At 42.2% G+C, this 12,812-nt stretch overlaps 2 protein-coding genes across 7 annotated transcripts in view; one reads left to right on the forward strand and one right to left on the reverse strand.

Moving 5' to 3' along the window:
• Positions 1–12,812, reverse strand: part of LOC136845041 (tigger transposable element-derived protein 1-like) — a 289,897-nt gene that overhangs the window by 140,516 nt on the left and 136,569 nt on the right. The gene's annotated exons all lie outside the window — the stretch shown is intronic.
• LOC136845042 (piggyBac transposable element-derived protein 3-like) overlaps positions 5,544–12,812 on the forward strand; it is an 85,859-nt gene continuing 78,590 nt past the window's right edge. The window contains exons 1-2 of one of the 6 annotated variants that reach the window (XM_067114772.1): positions 5,572–5,829; positions 10,802–10,986. Coding sequence is in view for 4 of the 6 variants with exons in the window: in XM_067114774.1 (XP_066970875.1) it covers positions 5,679–5,829 (151 nt within the window). In the remaining 2 variants the exon portion in view is untranslated. Of the gene's footprint in view, positions 5,830–5,851; positions 6,255–10,801; positions 10,987–12,812 lie in introns of those variants that run through there. The other 5 variants (XM_067114773.1, XM_067114774.1, XM_067114771.1 and 2 more) reach the window with 5 other exon arrangements.

A 12,812-nucleotide genomic window follows, 5' to 3' on the forward strand; every position in this document is an offset into this window, starting at 1 on the left:
TTTGGCCTAAATTCTATATTCCTTCCTGTTATGTACATAAGATGCTTATGTAATGAGTGGGAACACAACATTTTAAATGTATAAGTATACAGTACTGTAATCATTTATTATTGTATTAGTATTGGATCTGACACACAGGGTTCAATCCTGTAAGTTCTGCCTCATGTTTGTAGGATAAGATTCCTTATTACGATGCTCATGTGTTATTTATGATTGTATTATATACACTTATGTATTTTGTATACTCTTCTACTACGCCCTCTTAAATGTAGCTTACCCTGTGAGGACAAGAAAGGCCAACTGGGTATTAAATTGTTTATTACCTGAGCACAGGTATACATGGCAGATTGCGGACGGAAATATAGTGTTTGACCTCCGAACGCTGTGACCCGCACTCTGAGCAATTTGTGTTTGTTGACAGACAGACAAATGGCAATTTTGAGACAATAAATGTACAATGATGAAATACATATCGGCGGGAAGGCCAGAAAATTCTACACGACTATTTATGAGAGAGTCTTGACATATTAAGAAAGGCAATACGTGATGTGACTGATGCGAAAATGAAGAGACGTCTGACATCTTCACAAGTACTCCCCCCCCCCCCCAAGTCCGGTTTCTTTACCATGTGGAGGGGGGCCGCCCACGGGATTGATGCCTTCCTGCAGATGCCCATCCGTTCCATCTCAGCGAAGGCCCGTTTAGCGTCTGGGAGTTTTTTTGGGTGGCAAGCGCCGGAATTTGGTGTGTGTTGGCGGGCCTGTCGTGGTGATATGGTGATGGATGCCGTGTTTGGCCTGGGAAACTCAGAGAGAGGGTGCTGTATTTGTTTGAAGAGATGGAGCAGACAGCGGGCATCCCTGGCTCGTGGAGAGCGGTCAGGAGCGGCAGGTTCCGGTATCCAGCAGGCGTTTTTGGCCGATGTCTACCAGAAGTCTGTGGTGTGCGAGGAAATCAGCGCCCAGGAGAGGGAACTTGACAGCCACGATGAGGAAGGGCCAATCATATTTACGGCCCAGGATGGATATTCTGCGGGTCACAGCTCTGTAGCAGCGGATGGGGCTTCCATTTGTGGCCACCAGTGCAGCTGCGGCACTGGATGTGCGGTTGTGATCCTCTCTCGACAGCGGAAACACCAATTGCATCGCCCCAGTGTCTACCAGCATCCGTCGTTTCGATATGATGATGTGGATGAAGAATCCTACTGGTCGGGAGTCTTTAAGGTTTGCGGCCACTGCTGTTACTTGTGGCCACATTTCTCTTTTTTTGTGAAAGAACAGGGGGCTCTGCAAATTCTGGTGGTGCTTCTGAACCTCCGATTGAAGTAACACCAGGCTGGATTTGTCCACGTCCTCTGCTGCAGTGTCGGCACTTTCTTCCTGTACACCGCGTTCATGTCCTCTGCCTCGTCTTCTTCTGTTACCAGGTTACAGGTGTTGCAGCGTGTTTGGAGACCCTGGTGGCCTCGTGGAGTTTGTGTGCGACATTCACCAATTCGCACATTGAAAGGGCATCTGCATCCGTGATTTGACCCCTCACCTCCTGCGGAAGGCACCGCAGGAATATTTCTTGCAACAAGCTGATCTTCCTCAGACCGTCCGCGTCGACCCCTGGCAGCATCAGGAGACCTCTGAGTTCATCCCAGGCATCCCTGGGTGATGCGTCCCCCAGGGCCTGGGTCATCAGGTCAAGGGCGTGTTGGGCTCTCTCTGGAACGGGCATGGAGTATGTTTCAATGAGCTTGTCTCACAGGTCTCTCTACTTGACTTGCCTAGCTGCGAGTCCAACCATGGGTGGTTTTGTTGAAGACCTCCTCCAGAAGCGTTGTCATGGTTACGTCCGCCTTGGTCTCCTCGTCTGTAATTTTTGCCACTCAGAAATGGACATCTGCCCCGCAGAAACCAGAATGTGGTGTTTTGTCGCAAGAACACAGGGAGTTTTATCGCCTGGCTTATTGCTGCCTTTGAAGGCGAGAGAGGGATGCAGAGGATCTGTGCGTCCTCGGAATGACTTTCTACCTCAGTGTCTGACATTCTTCCCCACACCAAAATGCAAAGTACGCTCTGTATTTAGTCCGTTAATGGTGTTTGGGGCTCGTGAGAGAGGTGTGAAATAATGAGTAGGGAGACAAGTACTGCTGATTTATTGATGCTGCTTATACAGCGGGATGCGGACGTCTGTATAGTTCGCAGAGACCGCTGGTACAAAGATTTACAGGTGACCTGAGGTCAAACTAATTCCTTAAAAAACAAGACAGGTACATACAGAGAACATAGTGATAAACAATGTCTGATATCCGACATAAAATAACTTGTTACTTGTACATAATACATGATTGCTTAGAAAGACAACATATACACAGTTTACAACTATGATAATAAATACATATTCCACCCGACCTTTGGTCGGGAAAAGCACCACAGAAAACAGGATGTTCTCCACAGAGAACGTGTTGTGCGGGGACTTTACAATATCACTCCTTAAACATTTGTCGGGCGATCTGTAGAGCGAAATCGGACTCGCATAAGTCAGTCGTTGACCTTTGTTGATTGAGGTAGACGATCGCTGGTACTATACCACTATGTTGAATCTAGATTCAAAATGCCTAAGACGCAATATACACAGAAATTCCGAAGGGAGTGGCTTCAAGATGAAGAATTAAAACATTGGTTAACTGAAAAAAGAAGGGAAGTGGTGAAAGTGTGCCTAAATGTAAATTTTGTCAGTGCGTTCTTGTGCCTAAGTTGTGATTTGAAAGCTCACGGGAAAACAAAAAAACACAGGGCAAATGCTGATTCATCCAATGCAAGACAGCTTACAATACCATTTCAGCCTTTGACAAAATAAAGTGAAACGCAGATTGCAGAAGGGCGTATGACATTGTTTATTGCAGAACATACCTCAGTATCAACTTGCGGTCACTTGAATGATTTATGCAAGGCATGCTTCAGTAATAGCAAGATAATATCGATGACAAAGATTAAGAGATCCAAGTGTAGTGCTATACTAAAGAATGTTTTGTATTCTCATTTCATGAGTGACTTAAAGAATTCGGTTGGTGATAGTGCTTTTAGTTTCTTGACAAATGAATCAACAGATAATATCAGCGTTAACAAATATCTTGGAATAGCAATAATTTTCTATGATGAAATGAGAGGCCAGATAGTGTCTACTTTTCTAAGCCTAACAAAATTAGAAGAGTGCAATGCAAGTGGTATTGTGGCTGCCTTAAAAGAGACTTTGCATGATTTTGGACTGAATATCAAGAACCTGAAAGGCCTTGGAACAGACAATGCAAGTGTTATGGTAGGTGTGAATAATGGCGTCTATGAACAGTTGAAGGTGGAGGTCCCTAATCTTGTTTTGATTCATTGTGTATGCCACTCTCTACAACTGGCCGTCTCTGCTGCTACAGCCGAGGTTCCTCCAGGAAATTTGGATTATATTATTAGTAAAACCTATACCTGGTTTTCTCGATCACCATTACGTCAGACAGCTTACCAGAAGATTTATCATCTAATAAGTGAAAATCATGATCCATTAAAAACTGTACAATCATGCCAAACCAGATGGCTTTCTATTGTAGCAGCTGTAGAGAGAATCCATGATCAGTGGTTAGAGCTTAAAACCCACTGTATGTAATAAAACAGATGTTTGTAAGGAAGGTATTGAGTGACATACTGGCTGAGTGTTGTCTAGGTTACTGGTGGTTCCTTACTGAATCATGTACAGAATCTTTGAAGTTGTTATTGGCTCGTGCGAGCCACAAAGTAGTTTCTACACACAGACAGGGCAAAACAGAGATTATGTTTTGGACATCTGTGCTTGTGGACAGACAGACAGATGGCGATTGTGAGAGACATAATAAACGTACAATGATAAAACATATATCAATGGAAAGGCCAGGAAATTCCACATATGGACATTTGCATGAGATTCGAGACAGATTAATGAATACAATGCAGCAGCATAATATATGTGAAATGGCGAGACGTTTGGCGTCTTCACAAACAGAAACATACATACAGTTTGACACAAGATTCGGTGGAACATTATGAGTACATGATCGAAATGCTTGCATGGCAATGCAAGTAGTGGTGATTGTACATGAATCGAGACAACAATGGTTAGAGAGAAATATACAGGAATAGTGTATGGTAGAAGTTGCGTTCCTTCAAGCGATGGCTGCTGACGCACGGGAGGGAGAGAGAGAGCGGGTCCAGCTGGATGCTTTGCCCATAAGACCGCCAGTGCGGTCCCTTACGTTTTATGGGCATTTGGCGTTGATGCTTTATGAAATGCATAATGATGGTCAGAATCTTGCTTTCCTTAAGTTTCTATTACCAGTATTGAAAGACATCCAGAGAGTTAAGAAATCGTTTGCATCAAATGAATCTGATCCAACAAAACTTTATGATGACCTTGTGATGGCTGTAAAATCTTTAGTGAACCAACTTGTATTACCAACTGCAAGAGTTTACCCTTTGCAAGGTAACATTAGCGAGTCTGTAGACCCCAATCCATACCTTGGTTATCAGTTTGAGAAAGAAATTGAAAATCTGCAACAAAAAGGATTTTCTGAAGTTCTAGAAAAAAAACATGAGAGCGCGATGCATAGAGTTCATTACCATACTGATAAAAGATTCGCCAGCGGTTACCAGATAATGTTAAGATTCTTCAGGACATGTTGCTATCGGTTAAAAATTCTCTTAGTGTTGTCAAAGATTCTCTCATTCCATTGATGGAGCTACTAAAAGTTCCCCCTTCTGAAATTATGATAATTGATAACCAGTGGAAGGACCTAACTTATTAAATGGAAAGAAGTTGGTCACACTTAAGTTTTGGAAAGAAGTTTTTCAGTCTAGAGATTCATCTAATGGTAACCCACTTAAGGAATTGGCAAGATTTGCAACATCCGTCTTGGTGCTACCCCATTCAAACACGGAGGTTGACAGCATTTTTAGCCAGATGAATCTTGTGAAAAATAAAATAAGAGATAGAATGCTGACGAAAATGATAAATGCTATTCTTGGGGTCCGTTCAGGGTTAAAAAGACATGGGAAAACCTGCTTTAATTATGAAGTGCCTTTTGAATATGATTGGAACTAAAGAGACATACATCACTTCCACTGAGGGAACACCGCAAGCAGCAGCAGCAGCAGTTCACGGGTAGGAGGAGCCAGAATCATTCGAGGGCCACGAAGACCTGCTGTTTTTTTTTTTATATATTTATATTGATAAAGGTAAACATTGGATTGGTCTGTCTGTACATTTGGTGTTGAATTCCATATAACCAACCTAAAGTTTATTCTCATCCTTTTTAACATACAATGCTAATATTCATGTGCATTACATACAATATATAGATTTAGATGCAGATGTATATAGACTATATTATATAAATTTACGCAAGGAACATACAGTATAGTATAGCGTTGACTTTCTTTTTTATAGCTGTACAGTACTGTACTGTATATCCCGTAAAAATAGCGCTTTCAAGTCCAAATCTAGCGGTGTTTAGGGCTCTGGCTAGCGGGAACTGAAAACGTGTGATGGCAACACTGATTTGGAACGTTGTTATTGTTTTGAAAAGTGGAGTGAGGTGGACGGGGAAGCCCGCGTCTTATTTGACTCGATCGTGACGTTTGGATTCGCCTTAGGAAGTGACCGCTTGCATTATGAGTGACTCGTTAGACCCCAGCAAGCTCAAATTGGCCGAATTGAGGGCTGAACTGCAGGCCAGAGGTCTGGATTCGAAGGGAAATAAGCCGGTGTTGGTGGAGCGCTTGAGGGAGGGGTTCGAACAGGCCAACGACGAAGAGGAGGCAGGTTTGTGGCCAATTCACTTAACTACCCTTCATTCTTTTGTTCATTTTAAGGCGCTGTCACACCAGCAATGTTTCCGTCGACTTTTGAACTTGACGTCAACTTTTCAAGTAGTCGTCACGAATTTTGAAGACAGTAACGATCGAATTCAACCCACCTCCACCGTCGACTATATCATCGTTGGTTACGAGCGCGCGCGCGCGCGTTTCAAGACATCAAGAGACAGAGACGGAGGTCTTGGCACAGTGGACAAGGTCATCAGAGCAGTTTTTGGTTGAAGATTTGAGGGAGAGACGAAGCTTATGGTACCACAAGCGCGATAGTTATATGGAAAAAGGTCTCGAGAGGAGAAATTATGAAGAAATCGCCATGCGACTCGGGGTTGGAGGGGGGGGGGAACTTTCCGGAACTTGCTGATCTTCATACAGGTAAGTCTGCTACTATATCTCGAATCTCAGATTGTTTTATAGCCTAGGTCTACTCTCATTATGTTATCTTGTGTGCATTATCAAATTACATAAATGCAAATCTGTGATATTTTGGTGTTTCTCCAGCTTGGGGCGCCTGCGGTTTACGTTGACACAGGCAGCGTCTCCCAGTTTCTAGTTGCGAACCACCAGATGGCGGTGGTTCCCGACTAGGAAACTGGCGGAGGAATACCAAGAAAATGGCGCACGGAACAACAGAAATAATGAGCATCGAGCTTCAAAGTAAAACATACGAAATCAGTACTCAAATGATGAAACCCTAACTAACCAACCTAACCTAACCTAGTGCGGCGTGCCGCCCCTGGACCCCCCAGAAAGCTGGAGAACAAGGCGTTTTGTGTGCGGCCTGGTCGCAACCTAACTAGAGACGACCGACCTAACCTCACAGAAAGGCCTGAAACATGTAAAACGAAATACAGTATTACAAAATATCACACTTACTTTATTCAAAATCAGAATCATCCGAGAATTCAGTTCTTCTTCTCTTGTTGACTTGGTTGGCTGGATTTGGCGGGATCTCGACGGGTGGAATCGGCGAGTCAGGGACAGGTGAAAATGACTGCATTTTATTAGGTGTAGACTCTGCTCTAGTTAAGGGATATGTGCGTTTTGTTAGCTCAAGAAATGATTTGAATGGGCATTCAACATTTGTGAGGTATCACTTCTTAATACAGTACATGGAAAAATAGGAACTGTACAAGCTTTTTACAGTACCGCTTCGAGGCAATACGGTACGTTTGAGCACCCGCCATGTTGATTCTATGGTGTGTGTGTGTGAGTGTTTTTGTCTGATGGATCTACAAAATGCAATGAGTGATTTACGCTATGGTGTGTTGTGAAGTGTAGACTAACGGTGTTGTAAGCTTTCCAACAGTCTGAAATAACAATCGTGTCAGGGTGAATGTTTCGAATTAAAATAGGCAGGAGTGTTTCGGCAGATCTGTCGGGAACGATTTCAAAAAAAGTTTCCTTTGTTGAGCGATCTATCCCGCCTAGTACCCAACTACCGTCGACACGTCTACCTTTATTGAACTTCCTCTTCCCGAATTTGGACTCGTCAGTTTCCACGACGTGCCCTGACCCACCGATTTTCCAATTGTCCAACACCAGAATATCTATGCAAACATCCCGACAGAAATTATACCAATCAACTATTGTGTGGGATGATCCTATTTCCAAATTCATTTTCATAAATTTCTGGGGGAGTTTGTGGATCCATCCATAAATTAGCATGAAAATAGTAGCAAAGGACAGATGGGACAGTGAGAAGAAAGAACCATTGCGTATTGAAAGTGTTTTTCGGCATTTATGAAGGCTGCACTGCCATTGGAAGATCTCGCCACGTTTCTTTAGCACCATGTGACCTTCCTTGCACTGGCCACAATCACCACTGAAGTTGCCAAGAAGGCCACTTTTCATTAGGTACACAATCAATGATATCTCGTCATTGCAGAGAGTAGAGATCTTGTACATAGTTACGGGATTAGCGGCGGCAAATTGCCGATGAACGGAAGTATACGAAGACATCGCGACCATGTTGAATGCCTTGGAAGAACTGAGGTAGCCGAGAGGTCCTGACCTCGCTCGGGCAAGGTCGCGAACCAGGTGGAACTACTTACCTTGGTGGATACCTTAGCGGATGGGACAAAAGGCGTTACGTGGCGTCAACGTAAACTGCAAACTACCCCTCCAGCTTAATTTAGGCTAGTAGCTATACTAGGCTACAGAGCCTGACTCTGGTTGTGTAAATAAAGGGAGCGCCTACAGTTTAGTTTGACAAGGCTGTCATCTGCCAGTTTTCTAGTTGGGACCCACCACCAGGTGGTAGCAGGTCCCGACTAGGAAAACTGGCAGACGAATACAAACAAAATGGCGGTGGGTCGGAAGCCAATGTATACCAGTATTTTCATAACAAACAGACCTAACCTTTCCCATTGCGCCAGGTCCTGACCTAACCAGAAGTTACCTAACCTAACCTAACCTAACACAGGGTGGCGTGCCCTAACCTGGCCGGAGGGGGCTTTGCCCCCCTGGACCCCCAGTAAAGCCAGCTAACACAATTCGTCCAAAATGCAAGGTCGTGACCTAACCAGAACTAACCGACCTAACCTTACACAAGACGGCGTGCCCTGACCTGGCCGGAGAGCATCTTCACAAACAGAAACTTACACAGTTTGATACAGAAGATTCGTTGGAACATTATGAGTACATGATTAGAATGCTTGCATGGCAATGCGAGTAATGGTGATTGTACATACATCAAGACAACAATCGTTAGGGAGAAACAGACGGAAATATTGTATGGCTGAAATCGCATTCCTTTAGAGAAAGAAAACGAGATGCTCTTGTTGTCTTGTCCACTCTGATGGACAACGAACACTCACGTGTTTGGAAAGAGACGGCGTCAGGCTCTTACAAGATTTTCAGCAGAGTTAGCTCGGACGTAAGGAAAAAGTTTTTTTCAAAAATTCACTATAAATTGAAATACTGTGCTAGAGACTTCTCGTTTGTTGCAAAATGAAGGTAAATGATTGAATATTACTAGAGTGTAAGAGGTTTAGCTTACAATTGCTAATAGAAAACTGTGCAAAAATTACGACAAAGTGACTAAAGAATTTCTGAGATTTTCAGCAGTTAGCTGATGCTTTCTTTTGGGATAAGAAAGAAATTCGCATATGCGCAGCTGGGTCACACTTGTAAACAAAGCAACAGCATGATCCGTGAACTCCCAGCATCCCTCAAGGCGCATGATTTAAAATTTTTCACAAACGAGGCCTATAAGTATTTTTCCGCGAATATTTAAAAAAACTTTCTGTAGTCGATGTATTTTACGTCCACTTGACACCCGACAGACAATTTTTGTCAACGTATCCTAAAATACGTCCAGTCAGCGTTTAAGGGTTAGTAGAAAAGTTAAATATCTTAGTTTAACCAGACCACTGAGCTGGTTAACAGCTCTCCTAGGGCTTAACCAGACCACTGAGCTGGTTAACAGCTCTCCTAGGGCTGGCCCGAAGGATTAGACTTATTTTTACGTGGCTAAGAACCAACTGGTTGCCTAGCAACGGGACCTACAGCTTATTGTGGAATCCGAACCACATTATGACGAGAAATGAATTTCTATCACCAGAAATAAATTCCTCTAATTGTTCATTGGCGGTTTGTGGAATCATCAGAAAGTTTGGTCGGCGGCTCGGTTCTTCTTCGCCTTTGGGCTGGGACGGCTGGTTTTGGCATGATCTGGATGACTGGAACAGGCAGAACAGGGACGGATGTAATTGACGAATCTGTTTGTACGGCGACGTCTCGGGATTGTCAGGTTTCATTAAAAACATGAGTAATGATTGTTCGTCATTGCACATCACTGCTAGGTCGAGTATAGTCACTGGGTTTGCGGCGGCAAATTGCATGTGGGAGGGATGCACGGACAGGACGGACGATATCTTGGCAAACTGGCAAGAGACTGAGTCAGATCCTGGGGCACGCGGGGTCGCGAGCAGGGTCGGGTCGGGTCGCGGAACTACTTACCTTGTCGGAGTAATTGTAGTCTGGGCAGAAAGTGTTACGCGGCCTGTCAAACGAAACTGTAAACAACCCAAATAAAGTTAGGAATAGCCTATCTAGGCCCAGCCCTAGCTTATGAAATATTTTTGAGTGGCATGCTATGCCTAGACCTATATAGGCTAACCTAGAAGCAAGGTATTCCTAGCTTAGTTTGAACTACTGCCTACTGTATACTAATTAGCCTAGAGAGCTTGGGTTATCCTAACCTAATTTTTCACACATTACCTAAGACCTAAGATTTTAAATGTGTAGGCAAGTCTGCAACCCATGCCCTGAAAGAGAACATGGTAATTCAAAGCCGGCTGTCCGCAGTGAGCTAGACTATGGGAATTGGCATTTTTCTATGTTATTTTACTTGCTTTACAAGAATTTAAAGTAATATTTTGTCAGCCGGCTGTAACTAAACTATAATTGACCTTTGAAGACTACACGACTTTAATTCTCTAACGCGGGGTAGGTCTAAGCCGGCATTCCGCAGCGAGCTCACCACCCGCCTCCATAGCTAATACAGCAAAATTGTAACCAGTATGCACCCCTAGGGTATTTTAGGTTGGTATTTTTAGGGGTGTGTACTGGTTACAATTTTGCCGTATTAGCTATGGAGGCGGGTGGGGGGCCTCGCCACAGAATGTCGGCTTAGATCTACCCTGTTGGTAGTGTAGTCTTCAAAGGTCAGTTACAGTTTAGTTACAGCCGGCCGACAAAATATTACTTTAAATTCTTGTAAAGCAAGTAAAGTAACATAGGCAAAATGTCAATTGCAATAGTCTAGCTCACAGCGGACAGCCGGCTTAGAATTACCGAGAACATCATGCTAATCAAGCATTAAACATTTAATATGTCCAAATAATTTCTGTAAAGATATTTAGTTCATTAGTTATTAATTTTTATGTCAAGCTAAATATACATTTTTCCCCTTTCAGATCAAGTCCTTTCAAAATTTAATCATTTGAAGGTATACTTCGTCCGCGAACATAAAAAAATTCAGGCTGCTTCAAGTAGTTCAGGTGCTAAACCAAGCTCCAAGAGGGAATTGTTTGATTTGATGCCTTTTTTATACGATACAGTGGCTCCACAAGCTACATATTCCAGTGACATTAATGAACAAGTAAGTAAGGGCATATATGTGTTTTACATTATTTACGTAGCAGTTTAATAGTAATAGGTATAATTACTTGGCATTTAAGAATCCAATTTGCACAATAAACTTAGGTCCAGGTAAGCAAAAGTATTAGGTTAGGTCAGTAAGGTCACTAGAAAAATCTAAATAATATATTTTGAGTTGAGTAAAGAGAATTATGCTTGCCCTTCCATAATCTTAACCCATTCCTGTCCAATTGACGTAATATTACGCAACAACCCCCTACCCCCCTTCTTTTCTGACTGACGTAATTTTACGTAAAATTTACCGACATTTTTCGTACGTCTGGTAGGGGTAAATTTTTTTATTTTCGGACAGTTGGTGGTTTCCATAGGCTAAAGCATACCTTGGACCGTGTAACTCGGGCATCGTCATCGCCAGGCAAGCAGTCCGTATACTGCACATGCGCAAATCCCTGGCATAGTAAATTTCTCACAATGAAATCAGCTGATCCTACCACGTTTCTCTCTCGTATCTTACATTTTTTTTATAAAATGTAGGATTACATTATTGGAAACACTCTGTTTCGTATCCTCTATTTTCTATAAATTTTTTAGTTCCTCTATTGTGCATGCGCAAATCTATGGCGTAGTAAAATTCTCACAATGACATCAGCTGATTGCACCCACGCAGGCCTGGCAGGCCACACTTCTGTCAGAGACCATGCGTCTTGAGGTTGGGTAAACACGTGTGGCTGTTTACATACAGCGACGTCAATCGAGAACAGTTTCCAACATGCTTTCGCAAAGTTTTTACGGTAAAACTAGCGGAAAACGCGTTAGTGCATCACATAAGAGACGTCTGGATTTTAGGCAGGGCTCTGAATCTCATTTTTCATTATCATATATATCGATATTTAGAGAATTTTGTTAGCTTTCTCATAAAAAATAATTCATTCACCTAACTGTTATAGCTTTTGAGCTACGAACGATAATGTTGACAACAGTAACGTTTTTTTTTCGTTTCGAACAGCTTATAACGTCAAAATGAAACTGTTGCTGTTACCAAAGCCATTGTTCTTGACTCTCACTTTATTCCTCAACCTTTCCTCTACATTTTTGTATATTTACAAAGTAATTTCTATGAAAAAATCCGAGGTAGGGCTCTTCAAAAAAAATGTCTAGCGATAATTCTCACCGTATGCCTGGCAGCGCGCTCTGTTTCTTACCCACTTTTCTATTAATTTTTCACCAACTGGACTTATTCGTTTTTCATTGTTTTATATGTCAATATTTAGAGAATTTTCTTGGCTTTCTCATAAAAAATAATTAATTCGCCTAACTGTTATAGTTTTTGAGCTACGAACAATAATGTTGACAACGGTAACTTTTTTTTTCGTTTCGATCAATTTATAATGTCAAAATGAAAATGTTGCCTTTTTTCTTGACTTTCCCTTTATTCTTCAACTTTTCCTCTACTTTTTCGTATATTTACAAAGTAATTTCTATGAAAAATAACCAAGATAGGGCTCTTCAAAAAAAAAATTTTTCTAGCGATAATTCTCACCATAGGCCGGGCAGAGCGCTCTGTTTCTCACTCTCTTTTCTATCAATTTTTTCACCAACTGGACTTATTTGTTTTCCATTGTTTTATATGTCAATATTTAGGGAATTTTATTGGCTTTCTCATAAAAAATAATTCATTTGCCTAACTGTTATAGTTTTTGAGCTACGAACAATAATGTTGACAACGGTAACTTTTTTTTTCGTTTCAATCAATTTATAACGTCAAAATGAAACTGTTGCCGTTACCAAAGCCATTTTCTTGACTTTCCATTTATTCTTCAACTTTTC

This window comes from Macrobrachium rosenbergii, chromosome 13, assembly GCF_040412425.1.
Source record: "Macrobrachium rosenbergii isolate ZJJX-2024 chromosome 13, ASM4041242v1, whole genome shotgun sequence".
In the NCBI taxonomy this organism is placed as follows: Eukaryota; Metazoa; Arthropoda; class Malacostraca; order Decapoda; family Palaemonidae; genus Macrobrachium; species Macrobrachium rosenbergii.